Source organism: Aspergillus steynii, assembly GCF_002849105.1.
Source record: "Aspergillus steynii IBT 23096 chromosome Unknown P170scaffold_7, whole genome shotgun sequence".
Taxonomy (NCBI): Eukaryota; Fungi; Ascomycota; class Eurotiomycetes; order Eurotiales; family Aspergillaceae; genus Aspergillus; species Aspergillus steynii.
In genome coordinates, this window is record NW_020194404.1 from 1,921,514 (window position 1) to 1,940,446 (window position 18,933).

The following is an 18,933-nucleotide window of genomic DNA, read 5'->3' on the forward strand; positions in this document are numbered from 1 at the left end:
GCACAGGATTCACGATCGGGGAAGAGAGATCCGACGACGGTTATTCCCAGAATCGGAAATCAGGACCCTGGTCAGGCCTTCCAAGGAATCTGATGTTTAATTTAATTTTTTCTCCCCCTAAGAGGCTCTTGGAGTGGAGTGACCGAAAGAGAAAGGTCGAAAAAGATCGGGAGGTGGGTCGCGTGCAGAGATGACCGAGTCCTGCTGCTATGGCGTATGTAGACAGCAAGTGATGGCGAGGGAAGAGATGGCGAGAGAGGACGATGACAGTGTAAGCTTGTCGATGGTTCCGTCCAAATCGACACGCTCGACTCCGGGGTAGGCGTGCGTGCCTGACTTCTGCGGCAGCCAAATAGATTACCCGTTCCCCCGTATTCTCCTGGCGTAATCCTCCGTCTTCCGCCACTGATCGCATTCGCATTACTCTTCCAGCTTCTCTCCAGCCACCGTCTTTCTACTCTCCATCCCATCTATTCATCATCTCCGCCATGTATGAATCATATCGTCAGTCGACCCGGATCCCCCCTCCAATTCCCCATCCTAACGCTGCGTAGGTCCCCATCCTCTACTAGCGCAGGTCCCCTTGACCGTCTCGCCCTTTATCAATCTCCCCGCTACCGTCACTCTCCCCTATACTTATAAGTCCGTTCCCTCCACCCTCCCGCCGTCTGTGCTGGTCGATCCCGCCAATCCGGACGCCAGCACCCGCTACGTTGTCTCCGCTAGCGGCGAGCACGCCGCGTCGCCAGAGGAGATCCTCGCCTCCTGCAAATCCCTCGAGCAGCATCTCAACAAGACCCGCGGTGCTGCGGAGAAAGCCATCCGAGACTGGGAGGAGTCCATCACCCAACGTGAACTGGCCGAGAAGAGACGGGTTGCCCCGGGCTGGTTAGACCGCGACGAGAAGCTACTGCAGCCCAGCAAAATGGCGAATCCCGGATCGCAGAGTCAACCGGAGCAACAGAGTCTGTTGGACAGCGTGTCGGCTGATTCCGCAGCCTCGGGACTACCCTCCATGGTCCCGCGGGATGAGGGAGCGGAGCTAGACAGGGCGTTCGGGGGGTTGGATGTGAAATGAGCCCATTTGAGCGCGCATAATAACCACGTTGTAATCCATGTTCTTTCACCGTCGTGCTTAAGCCGAACAAACTTGCTGTTCTTGCTATGGAAATGATGGGTTATTCATAGGAACAGCTACTTGGTGATTGGCCGTTCCAGAGTCTATTTGGAGCTTATCTCCCGCCTACCTAGCGATGCTGCAGTGTCTGGACGATCCTGCGAGGAATCAGTCCAGTGCAGATTCCTGCAGCTGCGCTAGAACTGTCCTGTGGCACGTCACGAGAACTGACTGGGCCTGGCATGAGCCAGTACGGGGCATACCTCGTGCTGTAGGCCAGGTCGCGCACTATCGAGTTGATCAAGCTATTATTGGAGCTCTCTTGATCAACTATGTGCCGACACCTGCAGCATATTGGATAGCGTAGTACAACTACATTTAGCCTAATCAGATACAAACCCAAGATATTTAATGCCGGAATCGAATGCGTATAGTAGCACCCAACTATTAAAAATGCCCGCGTGGCGTCCAGGCAAAGCGGAACCCCCGCATGCTCCGCCGGACCCAAAGCAAGTCAAGTAGCTTCCGCCAAAGCTCCTCCCGCAAATTTCATCACCTTTCCGCAACCACCACCAATCCATCTTTTTCATCTTCTAGTCAACGCGACTATTCGAAAGTATGGAGCCTCTTCGAACAGCCCCTGAGACATCCTCTTTTGTTCCCCTCGCCGAGCATCAGTCCCGCACCCCTGCCTCCTTTCACTCCGGCCCCGCCGTCCTCCACTACCACAGCAAGCAATGCAAGCTGGTGGTCCTCGAAAATGACCTCGTCGCGTCCCCAGCTTTGAGTGCGATTCGAGGCTCGTCCACTGAAGTGAACGGTTCCGGCGACGGCGCTCCTGCCTCGCACGAGAACAACGCCGCGAATGGCGAAAGCGAAGGGAAAGAGATCGTCGTTGACGGTGTAGACGTCTGGGTGACGTCGGAGTAAGTCTTCCTCATCCCTCGAAGCCATCTGCGAGATAAAAGAACAAGTCGCTCACCTCAACTTAGCAAATTCCTGCTGTACAATACTTCCCTCTCCGCCGGCGTCTCTATCCCCTACCCCTCTATCTCCTTGCATGCAATCCAACGACTGCGCCTCCCCAGCTCCCCGGACACCGAAGTCCAGGGTCTTTACATGCAAATCGCGACCCCAGGCCCGGCAACCCAGGAAGATGACGAGGAAGAGAGCATGGTTATGACTCTTGTGCCGCCAAAAGACGCAGACTCAACCACCGAAGGTCAAAGTGACGATAAGCCCGAAGAGACGCCGACGCAGGCTCTATATGCAGCCGTTTCCGCCTGCGCGAACCTGCATCCGGATCCTATGGAGGAAGATGAGGAGGAAGAGGGTGAAGACTCGCTCTTTCAGTCCGGGCTCGTTTCCATGGGGAGTGGAAACGGAGGTTTGCCGCCGCCGATGGACGGCAGTTCCGGATGGATTACCGCCGAGAACATGCACGAGTATTTCGATGAAGATGGAAATTGGATCGCTGGTGGAGAGGAGCCGACATTGCCTCTTGGCCCTGGAGCAGGTACGATCAGAACACGAGATGAGGAAAATGATGGCCAGGAAGGGGACAACCAGGGCGAGGGGCAAGGAGATGATGAAACCAAGTGGAGGCGAACCGATTAATCTTCGCACACGAGCGACGAAGTTGAGCCGGTACTACGAAACAAATCTGCGATGTGATAACACAATAATGATAGACTTCAAAAAACGAATGGATTGGGATGCAAGTGATTCTATTCAAATATGCTGACTCTAACAACTTATGACGCTTCAGGTGTGTCAAGTTTTCATTCAGTCCTAATTACGCCTGCCTGCCTAGACTCCGGATATCAGTACAACTGTTCGCCTGCACAATGAAAAGGACCTAACAAGAAATAACAAGAAAGGAAACGACTATCGTCAGGGGGAGAGACAAATGAACGCCGAACTGAAGCCAAGGGCACCTGGGCCTGGACGAACCGAGGCCATTTCATCACATTAAAATTTGGTCAAATACTATAAAAAATCATTCTGCATCGGCTGCCTGAGCCAGCATGATCACCCTTCTTTTAAAAAGCCATCTCCATCATACAGACTTCCTGGTGTCGCAGCGCCAATCCCTAACCCGACTGTCTTCTTTATCGGGGTTGTGAATGCCGGTCGTGACATCTGTCGCCCCCTCGAAGGGTCTCGTTTGGGTGTCGGCGGTACTTCACCTTGTAGTTCTGCAGGTTCATTGACTAGGGAAACCGAGGGCTTTTGAGTCGATTGCCGTTGTTCTATGGCTCGATCTTCCCAGATGGGGACAATACGGCCCACGTGCGGCCAGGGTGTTTGATTGGCACCAGAAGAGAATTGTTGTGCTGTCGTCGACGATCGATTATTCCGTCGATCCATGTCCACCGCGATTCGACCTGCCGTGAACAACGGCGAGTCCACAGCACTTGAACTCTTTGCACGTTGCAACGAGTCGGCCGACTTGGTGATTGTCTCCCTTCGCATACTCTTGGTACGGGGCACTGGGTCCTCCGTACCACTGGAGGCATTCTCATCCAACGGCAAGGCGCGGAAACTATTGCGACCTGGCTTCGCAGACAGACTGCGCGGTCCCTTGACCGCTGACCGCCGAGGGCTACCGGGACTGGGTGAGCTTTCATAGATTGTAGGCGATGCGATATGATTTGGCACGGTCCAGAGCGGAGCGTGTTTGTCGGGTGACGGGGTGCGTGACATACTGCTTTCGGTGGTCGTAGGCAAAGAAGTGACGAGCTCGGGAAGCGTCTTGTCGTTGTCCGAGGCGCTTACCACGCTGTCCCCAGAGTCGTGGCGCGAATGCTTCCTTTTCTTGCTCGGGCTCCTGTACGAGGAGATAGGTCGACTCTCGGGGGCCTCTATCGTCCTAGGTCGGTCATTTGCGAGTTCGTGGTAACTGCTCCGGTTCATCGAGAGGGAGGAAACGCTGGAATTCAATAACGACATGTTAGATGTTGAGAGATCCGAAACCTCGGACCGACGCCTATCGCCGTTGTCTAGTTCTTCGGGCTCTTCCACCATGGGCGAGAATGCGGGTGCTCCAAATGTGATGGGAGGATGGATTGATATGCGGACACAGTTTTGCCGCCGATGACCCTTTCGTGGCCCACTGCCCCCTTTCATTGCGGATGGCAAAGGTGGTCTGGGGTGAGTGGCCGAGGTCTGCAGGTGGGCCTCTTGGATAGAGAAACTATTGGGTCGTCGGCTTGGTGCATTCGCACTGCCAATGAATCCGCTGACACTGTGGGCGCTGGCGATGAATGGATCGTGTTCTCGCTGAGGATTGCCATAGACGGAATGCCGTTGCATCTGACTGAAATGAGGAAGCAGGGCTGAGTTCCGAGGCGCGGGGTTCAGGGGAGGGATCTGATCCAGGTCTGCATACATGGATTCTCTTCTGGATTGACTGGTGGTGGTCGTGGACAAGGACTCGCTCCTCCGCGGCGCTGGGCCAACTTGGCCCGAGGAACAGCTTGGGCTTCGTGCAGTCAGACTGCGGCGAGGAGAGTGCCGATCTGGCTCTATCCTCTGGACCTCCCTCGCCGGGGAATTGGGAGGAAATATGAAAGGTGCTGGCACGATCGAACTGGGCGGGAGGAAGCTTCGTCGGTCATATTCCATGCGTCCGACATCATTGGCACTATAGGGTGCAAACGTGGGACAGGGGGGTAGAGCAGGTGAGACAAAATCACCATCGATTCCCACTGAGCCTCTGCGGCCATCGTCTAGAATCGAGCTGTCAGCTGTTTCGAGACTCAGCGAGGAGAGACCGATCGAGTCGTTCTTCGAGAGACGAAATCGATTCGGAGGATATGCACTGGGAGGCGGAGGGACTGGCTGCTCTGGCATCAGTCCGGCCGACTGAGCGGTAATGCTTCCTCCTCGTGCCCGCCCTTGCTCAAATCCTAGCAGGTTATCTTCTATCACCGGGAAAAGGCTGCCCGAGCGTTCTCTCTGATGCGCCCCGATCCATTGACCGGACATATGGCGTGTGCTTGAGTCCATGCTAGGGGACATTTCATCGTCTCGTTCCGGTGTATGTCGAGGAGTCCTCTCTGTCGGCAACTCGAACGCTCCATCAACCGCCGAGGTCGGCATATCGTCATCTTGTGCGCCGGCTGAATGCGGAGGGGGCGATGCTCTTTCCGTTGTTTCCTTCAGCGGCGCGAGTGAACTCAGTCTCCGAGGTCGTACGAAGCTCCTGGATCTTCGGGCAGACTGAGATCGCGACAGGGACTGCGAGAGAGATCGCCGAAGCCCGCGCGCCTTCTCCATGAAGTTAGGTGAAGCTTCGGAGTCGGCTGTCGACTGGACCAGACTTTCCCTCGACGCCAATAGACCCCATTCATTGGGCCTTCCGTATGGCAATTGGCCGTATTGTCTCAAGGCAGAGCCTTCTTCGCGCGACAACTCCGTCAAAGTCTCGGTAGGGAAGGTTTGCAGGCCGTGGACGTAGGGCCCGTCCCGGGAGTTGGCCACAGCGAGAGACAGGCGTTCCTGGCGAATCCTTACCCAGACGATGGTACCTACGACCGTCGTAACGATGAAAACGACGCCGCAGGAGACCGCAATGGCGACAACGGTAGTCAATGCCGGCATCGTGAACTGAGATCCCCTCTATACCTCTCTCTTTCCAGTTCCACAAGACCAGCAAGGTTCGAATGCGACGTGCACAGACGTGTCAACCCATCCACAGCAGGGGATGGTTTCCGCTCTTTCACTCCTTGCTGCAGGTTTCCGTTTGTCGAGGCCGATGCTGTCGTTTTCTTAGGCGTCAAAGATGTCCCCTTCGTCTGTCTGGGGAAAGCCTGGGGTTGATGCTGGGGAAGGGTTACGGACCTCCTGGCAGCACAAGGAAGCAAACCCACAAGACAGGAGGCGCAGGCGAAAGACAAAGAGCATAATGGGGTGGCTGGCTGGGACGGGGGAAGGGCGAATGCGTTTTGTTATGGGTGCCGAAGGCCAGTGGGAGCAGTGGAATGTGGACGCATTGCAGTCGGGGGCGCGAGGAATGTCAACGTCGGCTTGGTCCCTCTCTTGGAAAACATGGGTGCGACGTGATGATCCTTCTTCTGACAGGGAAGGACACAAACGGCCAGTATATTTGGGATTGTCGTGAGATCAAACTGATTGAGCGAGTCGCCCAGCGGGCACATGGAGGGTTCTGGTCCGAAGGCATGGTTAGGGTGGTGATGAGTTGCTTCGCTACCAAAAGGGAACGGCCAATCTAGCGAGACAAGGCTGGGTTGAATCAGATAAGTTGGTTTCTGGTATGCTATCCTTCCAAGAATCTTCTTCATATGAGGAAAGGTGATTGTCTGAAGGAACGGCCGTGCCCACTTTGGCTGCTCACCAGGCTATACTTGATCTAGGAGTCCAGCAATGTCACGTTGCGATCAGCAGCCGCATGGTACATATCAGTGTTCTCCTATCTGTGCTTTGCCATCCATCATCGTGGCTGTTTCTCTGCCGAGTCCATCGATACGCCCTACTTGATTGCTTGCTTGAAGCCTCCAACGGCCGATGCAGGGATGCCTGAGGGCTACGGCAGCGACGTCAGGCCACCTGCCAGTCACGGGACGCTGCAGTCACGGGCGCCGGAAGAACTCGATCTCCGGATCCACTGCGTTCCCCTCTTTCCCGAAAGAGTCAATCATCTTCGACCGGTCGTGGAGGAGATGAGGAAATGATATCAATTCGACAGGGGCATTTGCGCTCAGAATCAACATGCGACGTCGACGGGACTTGGTCCGTGTGAAGAGCGGTCCACCGCGGGTGCCTTAGTTTTGCACCGTGGAACCCGCAACTCCACGACTCCATCGTCCCGCATTTTGAATCCTGGGGGCGGCATAGCGTCATAGTCCATCGCGGTCGAGTCGCTGTCGACATGCGAAGTGCGAACCTTGTTGCTGGCTTCCAAGACCGATGACAGTGCTTTCGCCCAACCCCGCCATGCGCTAGGTGTATAGCTCACTAGGCTCTTTGGCCTGTCTGGTGGGCGTATATAAGGGCTGCCGACGGAGTTGAGCCCTGGGGTTTTCTCTTCTTTTCTACCTCCTCCCGCATCTCTTGCAGATCGTCCTGTTTGTCTTATCTCTTGGATATCTTCCCTATATAATACTTCGTTTTGTGCAATACCCTTTTTCATCATGGCGTCCAAACCTGTTAACGACCTGGCTCACTTTGTCCACAACAATACCACTGCCCCCGCGCACCCTAGCCTCCTCGGGATGTTCTCTCTGAAGGGCAAGACTGCTATTGTCACCGGTGCCGGTGCCGGTATTGGTCTGTCCGTCTCCCAGGGTCTTGCGGAAGCCGGCGCCAACGTTGCCATGCTGTGGAATACCAACGATAAGTGTCCTCAGCGGGCGTCGGAGGTTGCCTCTACGTATGGTGTTCAGAGTATGTTCATGTTTTTCTTTTCTTTCGTTCATTCGCTTTTTCATCAGTCCATTCTCCGAAGAAAATTACCCTAACTCTCAACAGCCAAGGCTTATCAGGTCGACATCACGAATGCCGAGGCTGTACAGAAGACTGTCGACCAGGTCGTGAAGGACTTCAACGGCCGCCTGGACGTCTTCATTGCCAACGCCGGTATCCCCTGGACCAAAGGCCCCATGGTCGATGGCCCCCTCGACCACCACACGAGCGTCGTTGACATCGACTTCAACGGTACCTTTTATTGCGCCCGGGCTGCAGCTGCGCACTGGAGAAGACAGAAGGAGGAGGGAACCGACCTGAACGGCAACAAGCTTAGCAACTTCACCTACGGCAGCTTCGTGGCTACTGCTTCCATGAGTGGACACATTGTCAATTTCCCTCAAATGCAGGCCACCTACAACGCCGCTAAATCCGCCGTCATCCATCTCTGTATGTGTGCCCTTCTCTTTTTTCTGTCGCTGGTGCGTTGCACCTTACCCTTTCCGTGAAACTTACGCCACTGGTGCTGACAGCCATGCAGGCAAGTCCCTCGCCGTCGAGTGGGTCAAGTTTGCCCGTGCCAACACCGTTTCCCCCGGTTACATCGCGACGGAGATCTCCAATTTCGTACCCAAGGAGGTCAAGGACCTCTGGCGCGATAAGATCCCCATGGGCCGCGAGGGTCAGCCCGAGGAGCTCAAGGGCGCCTACCTTTACCTGGCGTCGGATGCGTCCACCTACACCACGGGAGCCGATCTTGTGGTTGACGGAGGATACTGCGCTCCGTAAATTATTATCTAGAGTTTTCGGAAGGATGGTTTAAAAAATTTGGTTATTTGGGAGACCTATACACCGGACTGGATTCACAGATATTATTTTACTTCACCGAGCTCAATCACGATTAGACGAATAAATGAAAACATCCCCCTCCCTCACAATTTCTTTTCTTTCCTCAAGCCCAACACCGGAGGAAATAAGAAGCTCCATCTCAGGAACTTCGCGGGTGCCACGAATCCTTGCATGCCGAGTGGCTTGCAGCGTGCAGATTTCGAGGCGCCGAGTAGATAGCGGTGACCTCATCCATAATCTGACCTATCCAGCGGGGAGAAGGGGGTAGGAGCGCCCATTATACCCCAGGATGGTCATAAGTGGCGCCTCCTACCTGTCTTACGCAGTAGACTCCAGCCTGATCCCTGCCTTGCCTTGCCTTGTCCCGGTATCGTTCAGTCACACCGCTCCGACATCTCGAGCCCATTCGCACACTAGATCGAAATGTGTCGTTTTCTCACAGAGAAGTAGAAGTAGACGTAGAAGTTGAGGGCGAAGACTCAGGCGAGAACGTAAATAGCCATCGCACCGTCCTCTCCGCCAGCCGATCCTGCCAGGCGCCCAGACCGCGCCCCTCGTCGATTCGGTGCCGAAGCTGCCGTTCCCAGCCGGGCGTTGGCGGGGCCGTCGGCGAGAGCAGATGCGGGTGGATGAGCGAGGTGTCAGCGTTGAAGTAGGCGGATAGGGGGGATTGGATTCTTGTTTTTGGTTTGGGGTTGGTTCTTGATGGGGGTTGTTAGTAGATGGATTATGGATGGGTGGGATGGATGGTTTATGCCTGAGGGAGAGATGGTTAGGGCTGGACGTACCTGGGATCTTGGTTTTGGTTGTTGTCGTCTGACGTTGTTTTTAATTCGTTTTCTGGTTCAAATCCACTTTCTAGATCCTCTTCTCTATTGTCGAGGTCTAGTTGTGTGTAGTGGCCTCGTATTTGGGTCGTGTTCTTCCGAAAGATAGTTGTATTAGCATAGGTTCGTGAGAAGCGAGCCAGAGCATGGCGGATGCTTCGTCGGTAGAGGTATAGCATCAGGGAGGAGGAGAGGAGGATGCAGAGAGATGGATAGAGGGGGATGAGGATGGAGAGAGAGGCCATCGCTTCTTGCCTGGCGATGGCTCTTTCGCCTGGAGGTTGCGGGTTGAGGGGATGAGGTGCACAGATTGTGGTTGATCTGGAGTGTCACAGTAGTTTGTGTTTCGAGTCAGGTTGAGTGTGTATAGAGAAGTATCTGGCTTCCTGTCTACTCTAGATTGTGTGGATAAGAGTCTGTAGATGTCTGGATGGCCCACTCACTCTACTAGGTGAGTTCTGGACACCCATTCACTAACACTATCAAATAAACCCCAGAACAATAAACAGAAACCAAAAGATCTTTCCACAGAAAATCCAAGCCTGTATAATGTCCTATAGTGTATACCGAACCCGGAAACCAGGAATACTAATACCAAGTATACCCCCAACACCCAACATCCAACACAATCGACCCCCAACCACCATGACCCATTGTCTCTAATCCGACCCCGAACAACAACACAAGAAAGACCCAAGACCCAATAAACAAGAAAGAAAGAACAAAAAACCAGAAACAAAAAACACAACTGACCCAGCCCATGTCGTCACCTCCCCCTTCATTGATCTACCGACCGCGCCCAGTGACGGGGTCAGTCACGGTGCGCCGCCGGGTCATTTGACACAATGTCCATTCACTCATTCCCTCCCTCGCTCCTTCAGGAATCATCATCCACAACAAAGGCCAGGAACAATATAATGGCGGTGCTTCCTTTCATTCATCCCTCCTTTCTTTCTCTTTCTCTTTCTCTTTTTCTTTGTTTCTGCTCTGGTCGGAAGTCCTATACTACCTACCTACCTCCGTACTTAGCCGGCCTCTTAATCAGTCCGTTATGATCGCTGGATTGTCTTCTCTTGCTATACTGCTCAGACCTGATATACATATACCGACATAGAATGGACACGATAGATACAGACATCCTCTTTTTACCTGTTTTTCGATCGCATCTATATTTGCGACCTTACGAATCAGTCATCCGTTGATTCCCAGTGAGCCAGAATGGAAGGACACATGAACACAGATCCCACGCCGGAGGAGCTCGAATTAGTAAGTCATTCAGCGGTCTGCACGGTGCCATTCACAATCGGTCCGATGATCTAACCGCTGCACAGAACATCGCTCTGTCGGAATCCCTCGCCTGCAAAACCTGCGCCATCCAGCTTCCCAGAGCCACGTACCAGCGCCATCTGCAGTCGCAGATCTACGTGTCGACGCGCGATCCGCCATTCGTGCTCTCCCGAGCGGCGCTGAACGGCTTGAGTGCGTTCGGGCTGACGGCACCGGTTGCGTCCCCGGGAGAGGACCAGGGGTCGCTGGGCACTGTCGAGATGGATGACGATGGCGAGGATACGACGATCGCGCCACATGAGATACCGCCGCGGAAGCGACGACCGGGCTACCAGGCTCTGATGACGGGGTCGCAAAGGGAGACCTACGAGCGTCAGGTGAAGAAGTATGTGGCCGAGGTTCCGAATCGGGATGTTGCGATGGCGCGGTACCATGCCGATTACCATGTTCATTTGCACTGGCTGAGTCGACGGGGAGCGCTGTCGCTGTGCCGGGATGTGAAAGAGATGCATGAACTAAGGAAATGGCGGTGGAAAATGGCACAGCTAGACGTTCAGGCCGCGGAGGAGGCCGCCTCTCCGGCGGAGAACACCGGCTCGGGCGAAGATGCCACCGAGGACGGCACGCCCAAGAAGCCCCCGCGAAGGGTCACGGCGAGACGGTGGGGGTGGCCAGGCGATAGCCATCTGTTCATGATGTATCAGACTGCGTTGTGGCGGCAAAAGTGGATGGTTCGGCAGAAGCACCTCGACGAGGTGCGCATCAAATGGACCGCCATTATGGAAGAACGTCGGAGGCAGCGGAAATGCGTCAAGGTGAGATTATTCTGGGGACACGGATATAAGAATCTGCTGAGGGAAATAGAGTTGGAAGAGCCATGGGTTGGCGAGCACATCATCAGATAAGCCAGATACATACAGACAATGAAGGAACTTTTTCAATGGCGGATCAGTGAATGCCAGTAGATTCAAAGAATGACAGACAAGTCAATACATAGGTTCAGGAAAAGTTCAATCAAACCGAAAAATGAAAGTAATTGAAAAGATAAAAGAAAAATTCAAGCCCAAGTACTTCAACAAACCAATCCAACAATCAGGTATCAATAAGTGCAAATCAAAAGAACGCCGTATGTCATTCACATCCGCCAGGAAGTCGATAGACATGCATAGAAGATTCATAAAGATAGAAATAAAGATGAACAGACCGAATAAAGAAATCGATCATAGTTCTGAATGCATCAAACTACCAATCCGAGGCGGTCCAGGGACAGAATCCGCCATCATGAACTCAGTGCCCGCTGAGCAACCCGCAACTGCGAAAGGCATGCTTAAACCTTCTCTTCGGTTCCCGTCATGGAAACGTCCTGAGGCGGCTCGTGGATCGGCTCCTTGATATCAGCCGGGTACGTCTCGCTGCGCGATTCAGTCGGAGGAGCATCGCCCGGGTTCTTGCTATCGGGCCGTTTCCGACCCAATCTCTCGCACCAGTGCTCGGCACTCACTAGAGTGTCGTTAACTACTCCGCTAACCTGCCCCATCATGTCCAGGCCCTCTTGCGCCAGCACCAGTATCCGATGGGCACCGATCGTGGCATCGGACGCCGAGGCGGGAGAGTCGGGTGGCGGGTGCGATGTCGATGCAACCTGGAAGCGGTGCGGAAGCGACGTCAGATGACGACGGACTAGATTCCTGGCATTTTCTGGCAACGCTCCTCCCGCATACTTGGAGACCACGTTGACCACCTGCTTCAACGTCGACAGGACATCCTCTCGGACGGCCTGGATGCGCTGAGACAACAGCGAGGTGTCTTGGCCATTAGCGCCCGATCCCTCCGCGTTCTGCTGCTGGTCCCACTCTTTCAGGGCCCCTTGCAGAGCAACGATCGCTTTGCCTAGCCGACCATTAGCCCACCGTAGCCAGGTGAGGCAGTACTGCAGGCTTCGAAGCGATTCCTCGCTCATTGCCACGCCTAACCCGGACGTCGAGATAACCAGCCGACTCTGCCAGGTGGAGTTCTGCCGCGAAGAATCCTCTTGCCCTATCTCATCATAGCTGGGTGATTTCTGGTCGTCATATGGCGGCAGAGATTCGGACATCGTAGCGTCATCCAGACCCTTTTCGACGTCCATGTCCGCCGACGGTTTATCCCCGCCCACCTTGCGCCGTTTCGACCGCTTGGGATTCGACGAGTTCGACGCACGCCGCTGAAGAGCCCACCGAAGACCGCTTTCGACTCCCGTCTTTCGACCAACCGTGCCGACAGTGTTAGCCACGGGGGAGCCGATGTTGCGCTCGATAAACTCGGCACCGGACTTGAACCGAGACGAGTACGATTTAGAGGAGGCGTAGGCGGATACGGAACCGTTGATAGCGGAAGAGATAAGAGGATGAGTAGAAGTAAGCAATGAAAGGAGAGGCTCCGGTTGCGATTCGGAAGAGATAGACGAGTGCTGCGAGGAATTTCGGGGAGATTGTCCGTATTCTAGAACATTATTAGATCGATCGAGGAAGGGGGTAAAAATATAAAACAAAAGTAAAACAGAACGAAAATCACGGAAAAGGGATCGGGAAAAGGTGGAAAGGAATTAACTCACCCGTACGGAGACCCTCCAGAGCCTGAGCAGCCTCGATATCGTCCATCGATAAAACACTAGTGGCCCGGCGCGAACGATCTTCGGCCACGGTACTGTTGTCGATGTCCATCATGGAGGAAGGGACATGCTGAAAAGTCGGATAGACAGAAGGAGAGGAGGTAGAAGAAGTAGGAAGATTGGTAGCGACGGCCGTTTGAGGATTGTTCGGCGTCGGGGTGGTAGTGGCGTCTCGGACAGCAGAGAGGGAGGTGTTGGGGCCAGTAGTTGGGGCAGAGGCGCCGTCCGGACGAGGGTCCATGGCTGCCCAGAAGCCCAAATTGGCTAGTTTTGATCAAGAATCGACCCGTGAATGGAAAGCGAATCGGCTAGGTGGAATGGATTGACCTGGGGACGTGACGATCGGGATAGAGAAACGAAGCGAGGGAAGGCGAGGTTGTTTCTTCACGTGCAACGGGCAAAAATAAGGCGGGCGGGCAGCCAAGAAGGGAAGGAAGTGAATGCCGGCAATTCTGCGAGTTCCTCCACTTTCGCGGTCTCGCGCAGGGCAAGTTGACGCCGAGAGACAGCGAGGGGGGAGAATAGCCTTGTCACAGGTTGGGAGAGCAGCCGGCGTAGGCCTATCATGCAGCGCCGTTGATCGTCGGGGTTGGGGATTTCATATGAAAACGAAGAGTCACATGCGTAGCTCGGATAAACGCCGCCCGGAGAAACGACGAAACGATCGATGGATGATGGAATGATGAAAGACGAACGATGCAAGACGAGACGAAGGAATGGATCCGCCACGCCGCCGATGATTCGCTGCCTGACGGAGCGGGCGGCCATGCTGCCATGTGACTGGCCCCGACGGCGCTGACTCATCTACAGCTAAACCCAATACGGCGAGAAGCTGACATGTGACGGTGGAGCCCGGAGGACGGCCGGTTGACCGCCTACCCGTCCGGGCCTCCTTCGTGTGCATTTCCTGACTCAGAAATCGTGAGAATCGCTAAAATGCTAAATCATGACTAGTAACTAGTAACTGGCGGCACCCGAAATCTAGAGCCTATCGATCCTTAAGTCCCTCCAACCGATGGCCTCTTCCGGAACCAATCCGAGAGGAGCAAGCAAAAGGCATACATATCCGTAGTGTCCCAATCCAACTCATTCCACCGACATCGAATCATCCGGATCGTAATATCCTCCTAGGGCTTGCATCGGCGTTCCATACAACATCGCCTCGATTGCTTCATGTCCTTCGTATTCTCCTGCCTCCCCATCGTCTTCATCCTCTTCCGATGCATTTTGCGCGCTCAACCGAGCAACTGCCTTGGGATTGACGCGGTAGCATGACAAAACCTCGTAAACCACAGTCCGCGAGGGCAGGCTGTTTGCCTTCATCTGGCATAGAACCTCACCGAAGGCGTGGATCCAGAAGCTGCTGCTGGGGCGCTTCTTGTAAGTATACGAGGCGAGCAATTGCTGCCATGCATCGGGGTTGTGTTGCCAGGCATAAATCAAAGGATGTCCTCCACTGGCAGGGGGTGGAATGGTTCTCGCACGATCCGTGATGTCTGCTGTGGCAGCCGAGAACGAGCCGCCTTCTCCGAAGGAGCTCCCATACTGGCGATACAGCCCGTCGATTTCCCCGGCGACCGTTTCGAGAACGGCATGCAGTGGTCCGTCCCGGCCCTGCTGGTCTGCTTGTTTTCGCGCCTCGTTCCAAGGTTGCACGAGAGCTTCGTCCCTGCTGTACATGTTCTCATTCTCGGGGAATGCTTTCTCAAGCTGCCTCAAAACAGAATTCCGTTCCTTTTTGACCACCTGGAACTGCAGGTAGTCAATGATATTCGAAATTTTAGGCTTCCGATCGGGATTCTTATATGCAGGCAGCTCGCGGACCTTTGGGCTGATCTTCTTGCGATACTTCTGCCACGCTGCCTTCGACAGATGATCTCCGCTCTTGCGTCCATCAACTAGATGACTGAGCAGACAACTAAGTTCCATGGCGTCAGGCGAGTCGATGGACTGGTCGTACCCGAGTTTCTCGCGCTCGACGGTGCATCGACCTAGATTCGATAGCATCATGTTGAAGGTCATGGCACTTTGGAGAAACTCATCCCATGTGGAGATCTCCCTCATAGGGACAGCGTGATTCGTGACCCCGAAGTATTCCGGCGGTCTTTCTATTTCTGGCATGTCGGAGTTGCGGAAGCTTTTCACGATATTCTGATCCCAGCAAATCCATGGCGTATCGCCGTCGTAGTCTCCCCCCGAAAGCATATGGGCCAGAGGAATCTTTCCGGCTGTGGGGAAGACGATAACATCCTTGAAGTGACGGAGCTCCGACTTCCACACGGCTTTTCGCCGCTGAATGTCGGAAGGAAGGTGGGCAGGGAGACGCCCGACGAGAACATCTACGCCGTCCAGAAGATTGTCTTCAAATTGACCCTGTCCATCCCGCCAATTGGCCGAAAGCCCAAAATGAACCTCGTCCTCTTTGAGCACCCCATACGGATCTGCAATACAGAAGGCGTAGGTGGAGAGCGGCACCTCAATGTGAAGCTCCTCCATATGCCGGTCCAGCACTTTTCGAAGACACTTTCCAAGCCGGTGGCGGAGAGGATAGAAGCTTCGCGGCGTAAACCCCGCTTCCGTGAGACGGATCAGAGTTTCGGACTCATTCATCATCCATTGTTCCATGCGCCGAGCTTTATGGAGTAGCAGCTTCGAACCATCATCTGCTACAGGCTTGATTTTTTGGATTAGATTGCGGCAAAGAACAGGATTGTCGGACTGGACCACTTCGGCAAAATCCTTGTACACTGACTGGATGCTCAGCCGGGTGAGGTCGGCGATATGGTCGCTGACGTACCCGCCATGCTCTAAGATAGCCAGCAGTTGGATGTTCAGATGCACGGAATGCAATGGCTTGGACCATTTGACTACCTCAAAGGTCAGCTGCTCCTCGTCAATGGGGTCCTGCCACGTCTGCGGATGGGGTTTGATCTTCAATTGCGAGTCAGATATTTGGATCCAAACGTCATCATCTCCCGCCGAAACATGGGACTGATGCCTGTCCACCATCCACAAGCCTTTTGCGCCGGCGATTCGCCCTTGGAAACAACTAGGCGTGTTGTCGGTTAGACCCAGTGAGTCGCAGATCTGATTGGCCAGCGCCCTGGACATAAGAGCACAACCATCATTCATAACTGGGGATCCATCCCTGAGATGGAGAACCTGCGTTGGTTTCAAAGGCACGGTCGCGAAGGTCTTTGATAGCCCCAAAGAGAGCCGCTGGAAAAGCTTGCAATTGGTCTGACCTCGATTTGCCTCGAATGGCATATGCCACTCCAGGAGGGTATCGAGGTTCATTTCAGTGCGATTGGCACTTCCCTGTTCTCTAGGCGCAATGGGAGGCGAAAGGGGTGTGTGATCAAAATCGACCCCATCGATAGCAAAGAATTCAACTCTGAACCGGGGTTCGGCCATTTTGCGCTTCGATTTGACTTCTTCCAGATAGAACGCCTTCCATGTCCTTCCTAGACATTGATGGGAATTCTGCTGTAGCCACATGACCATGCTCTCCCGCAGAAGCGAGGGATGCGCAGGCATTCGTAAACGACGAGGAGGCCGTGCCGGTGCAGGCACCGTCAGGCTGAGGAATCGGTCGGACCCAAAGCGACGGTGGAACCGACATGTCCTCTCTGTTCTAAGAGGGTTTAACGTGAGATTTAGAATACCAGGCTCAGAGTCGCTACACCATTCTAAATCACCCGTAAGAGCCACATCTTCGGAGTGTTTGTCCGTTGTGAAATCACCCACGGCGGCATCCCAGGCCTTACTGGGTGACTTCTCCGGGAGGGGTTTATCTCCGCGTTGGTTGTGTGTCTCGATCCAGTTCCAGAAAGCTTCGCGTGACTTGAAAGGGACATTATTGCCAACCAACATGCGGTCGAGGGGAACGTTCCAAGCTCGACCTATTCTCTCCAGCTCATATCGGTATCGCAACGGCACAGAGGCAGAAAAGCAATGCTCATGCGAAAACGGCCCATCATTAAGTAGCTGACTCATTATATCCTGCTCAAAGGAATATCGGACGTCTGGCGGTGACTCCTCGATGAGAGGCTGTTGTGCTTCAAATGTCGTCCTCATCTCTTGGCTCAGCAAGTGCCCAACTACTGAGTCCTCATACACAGATTCCGAGTCTGGCATGGGCTCGGTGAGTTCCGTGCCGTTTGATACGAAGGAAGTGTCAAATCGATTCAGATAGAAAGTATCCACTGAAGTATTTGGAACTGTTGATGTGAAGCTAAACTCAGGTCCAGTCTTCGCAGGCGGTACTGCATCATATCGCCGATAATTGTCGGGAGCTGTCAACTTTTCAACGAACTTCGACGGCCCTTTTGCCGGGCTAGAGGTCTTGGGGGTTTTGGAGACATGCACGGGACTGTTCGCCGATATTTCGGAGCTGAATTCCAAGTTCTCAAATGTTGCATCCTGAAACCCATCAGCTAGCAATGGGGGCGAGCGTTTGACCGGAGAATTGGGAGCTGTATGGAAGACTTCGTCTTCCGATAACCTTCTCTTCCTAGACTCGAAGCATGGTGCTTCTTCCAAAAGTGGTTCATTGTCCCGGCAGTGGGACACAAAGGAGCCCCCGCCTAGCATATAAAGTTCATCATTGATCAAATTGACTAGGTATTTCAATCGCTCGTTCCTCTGTTCCTGGGAAACCGGCCAATAACCTTCTCCCATCAATAGATCTCTGTTTGACGGACCAGGTACTGCGCCTGCCGCATTGCTCATTCGATGACCGGCGTTAGTAGTTACCCGAGAGGCCACGACCCATTCCTCAAAGTTGTTCAGCAATTCGTTCAGATCGACACTGCGGGCGAAGTAGAGTCGCTTGATCTTATGATAGCTCTGCCATTGTAGAGAATTTTTATCCACCGAGACCGACGGCGAGTAGAATTGAGGATTCGGGATTTCCAACTCGAACTCATCGTTGAGCGAATCGATCAACTTATGTAGCTCCGGTCCGGTCCTCCGTTCAGGAGTGCGGGGAATGGGCATGTCGATCCGAATCGATTGACCGGCCTGTGCGGATAGACAAAATTGATAATAATATGGATAAGAATAATTGGACCCCAAGAATCCAACGAGAGGTAGAGAAGAGACCCTCACAGGGGAATCATGAACAGGTGGGAGAGAAAGGAAGGGAGGAGGATGGATTTAGCAATATGTTTGGGACTTTGGCAAGCAGTGGCCCGACGAACCACATCGGTGCATTTGACGCTGTCAGCGATAACCAGGTTCGACCCCGGCATGCACATACCCTTCCAATCAGTGCTGGAAGATCGCAGCCCTGCCCTTTCGTCCATGTACTTCTTTGTTCTGAGCTCTCCAACAGGCCTGGCCGATTGATTTTCCTCCTCAACCTGGGACCTGGTTGCCATGGTCAATCATGAAGGACCTCTGTTGCCGTGTAAACAAGCGCCCCGCCGCCAAGACCAGGAGAGCAGATCCCCTTGCCCCAGTGTGATTTCGAAGAGAGCTGTGATGGTTCATCGGTGAACACTCAATAAGCTTAGATTGATGGCCGTTGTGAGGCTTGACAGCTGGCAGGCCGGCCTCCGAGGATCCATAGGCTAATTTAGAAGCTTTAGCACTCTGGAATAATCGGGGGAACGGTACGGCCGTTCCGTTCCAAAGACCGGGAATCTAGGCACTGGTTGGAATCGCGACGAGGTCTGAGCAAAGATGCGACACCTGAATACGGTTGGACCTACTTTGACAGAGGCTGTCCCGTGATGCCACGTGCCATGAGTCCTTGAACTCAAACCGCGTGGTTT

The 18,933-nt window shown here is 54.0% G+C and overlaps 8 protein-coding genes across 8 annotated transcripts; 4 read left to right on the forward strand and 4 right to left on the reverse strand.

Moving 5' to 3' along the window:
* Positions 1–401: 401 nt before the first annotated feature.
* P170DRAFT_414679 (uncharacterized protein) lies at positions 402–1,535 on the forward strand. The gene is made up of 2 exons (XM_024847024.1): positions 402–504; positions 555–1,535. The coding sequence occupies exons 1-2, from the start codon at positions 489–491 to the stop codon at positions 1,076–1,078; spliced, it is 540 nt and encodes a 179-aa protein (XP_024701252.1). The 5' UTR covers positions 402–488; the 3' UTR covers positions 1,079–1,535.
* A 139-nt stretch (positions 1,536–1,674) lies between these two features.
* Positions 1,675–3,040, forward strand: P170DRAFT_512555 (Voldacs domain-containing protein). Its single transcript, XM_024854998.1, has 2 exons — positions 1,675–2,043; positions 2,110–3,040. Exons 1-2 carry the CDS (start codon positions 1,736–1,738, stop codon positions 2,732–2,734), a joined length of 933 nt encoding a protein of 310 aa, XP_024701253.1. The 5' UTR covers positions 1,675–1,735; the 3' UTR covers positions 2,735–3,040.
* Positions 3,041–3,148: 108 nt separating this feature from the next.
* On the reverse strand, positions 3,149–5,722 carry P170DRAFT_414683 (uncharacterized protein; the record flags this gene model as incomplete). Its single annotated transcript, XM_024847025.1, has 1 exon — positions 3,149–5,722. The coding sequence occupies one exon, from the start codon at positions 5,720–5,722 to the stop codon at positions 3,149–3,151; it is 2,574 nt and encodes an 857-aa protein (XP_024701254.1).
* A 1,420-nt stretch (positions 5,723–7,142) lies between these two features.
* Positions 7,143–8,383, forward strand: P170DRAFT_257131 (putative carbonyl reductase). The gene is made up of 3 exons (XM_024843057.1): positions 7,143–7,525; positions 7,610–7,993; positions 8,085–8,383. Exons 1-3 carry the CDS (start codon positions 7,273–7,275, stop codon positions 8,330–8,332), a joined length of 885 nt encoding a protein of 294 aa, XP_024701255.1. The 5' UTR covers positions 7,143–7,272; the 3' UTR covers positions 8,333–8,383.
* A 234-nt stretch (positions 8,384–8,617) lies between these two features.
* P170DRAFT_467136 (uncharacterized protein) lies at positions 8,618–9,530 on the reverse strand. The gene is made up of 2 exons (XM_024852456.1): positions 9,181–9,530; positions 8,618–9,093 (listed from the first exon to the last, which is right to left on the reverse strand). Exons 1-2 carry the CDS (start codon positions 9,462–9,464, stop codon positions 8,829–8,831), a joined length of 549 nt encoding a protein of 182 aa, XP_024701256.1. The 5' UTR covers positions 9,465–9,530; the 3' UTR covers positions 8,618–8,828.
* Positions 9,531–10,437: 907 nt separating this feature from the next.
* Positions 10,438–11,411, forward strand: P170DRAFT_478886 (uncharacterized protein; the record flags this gene model as incomplete). The annotated part of the gene is made up of 2 exons (XM_024853602.1): positions 10,438–10,485; positions 10,551–11,411. The coding sequence occupies 2 exons, from the start codon at positions 10,438–10,440 to the stop codon at positions 11,409–11,411; spliced, it is 909 nt and encodes a 302-aa protein (XP_024701257.1).
* Positions 11,412–11,833: 422 nt separating this feature from the next.
* P170DRAFT_449537 (putative clock controled protein (Ccg-8)) lies at positions 11,834–13,397 on the reverse strand (the record flags this gene model as incomplete). Its single annotated transcript, XM_024851049.1, has 2 exons — positions 11,834–12,987; positions 13,100–13,397. 2 exons carry the CDS (start codon positions 13,395–13,397, stop codon positions 11,834–11,836), a joined length of 1,452 nt encoding a protein of 483 aa, XP_024701258.1.
* An 845-nt stretch (positions 13,398–14,242) lies between these two features.
* On the reverse strand, positions 14,243–18,154 carry P170DRAFT_478888 (RNA dependent RNA polymerase; the record flags this gene model as incomplete). The annotated part of the gene is made up of 1 exon (XM_024853603.1): positions 14,243–18,154. One exon carries the CDS (start codon positions 18,152–18,154, stop codon positions 14,243–14,245), a length of 3,912 nt encoding a protein of 1,303 aa, XP_024701259.1.
* Between the last annotated feature and the right edge of the window lie 779 nt (positions 18,155–18,933).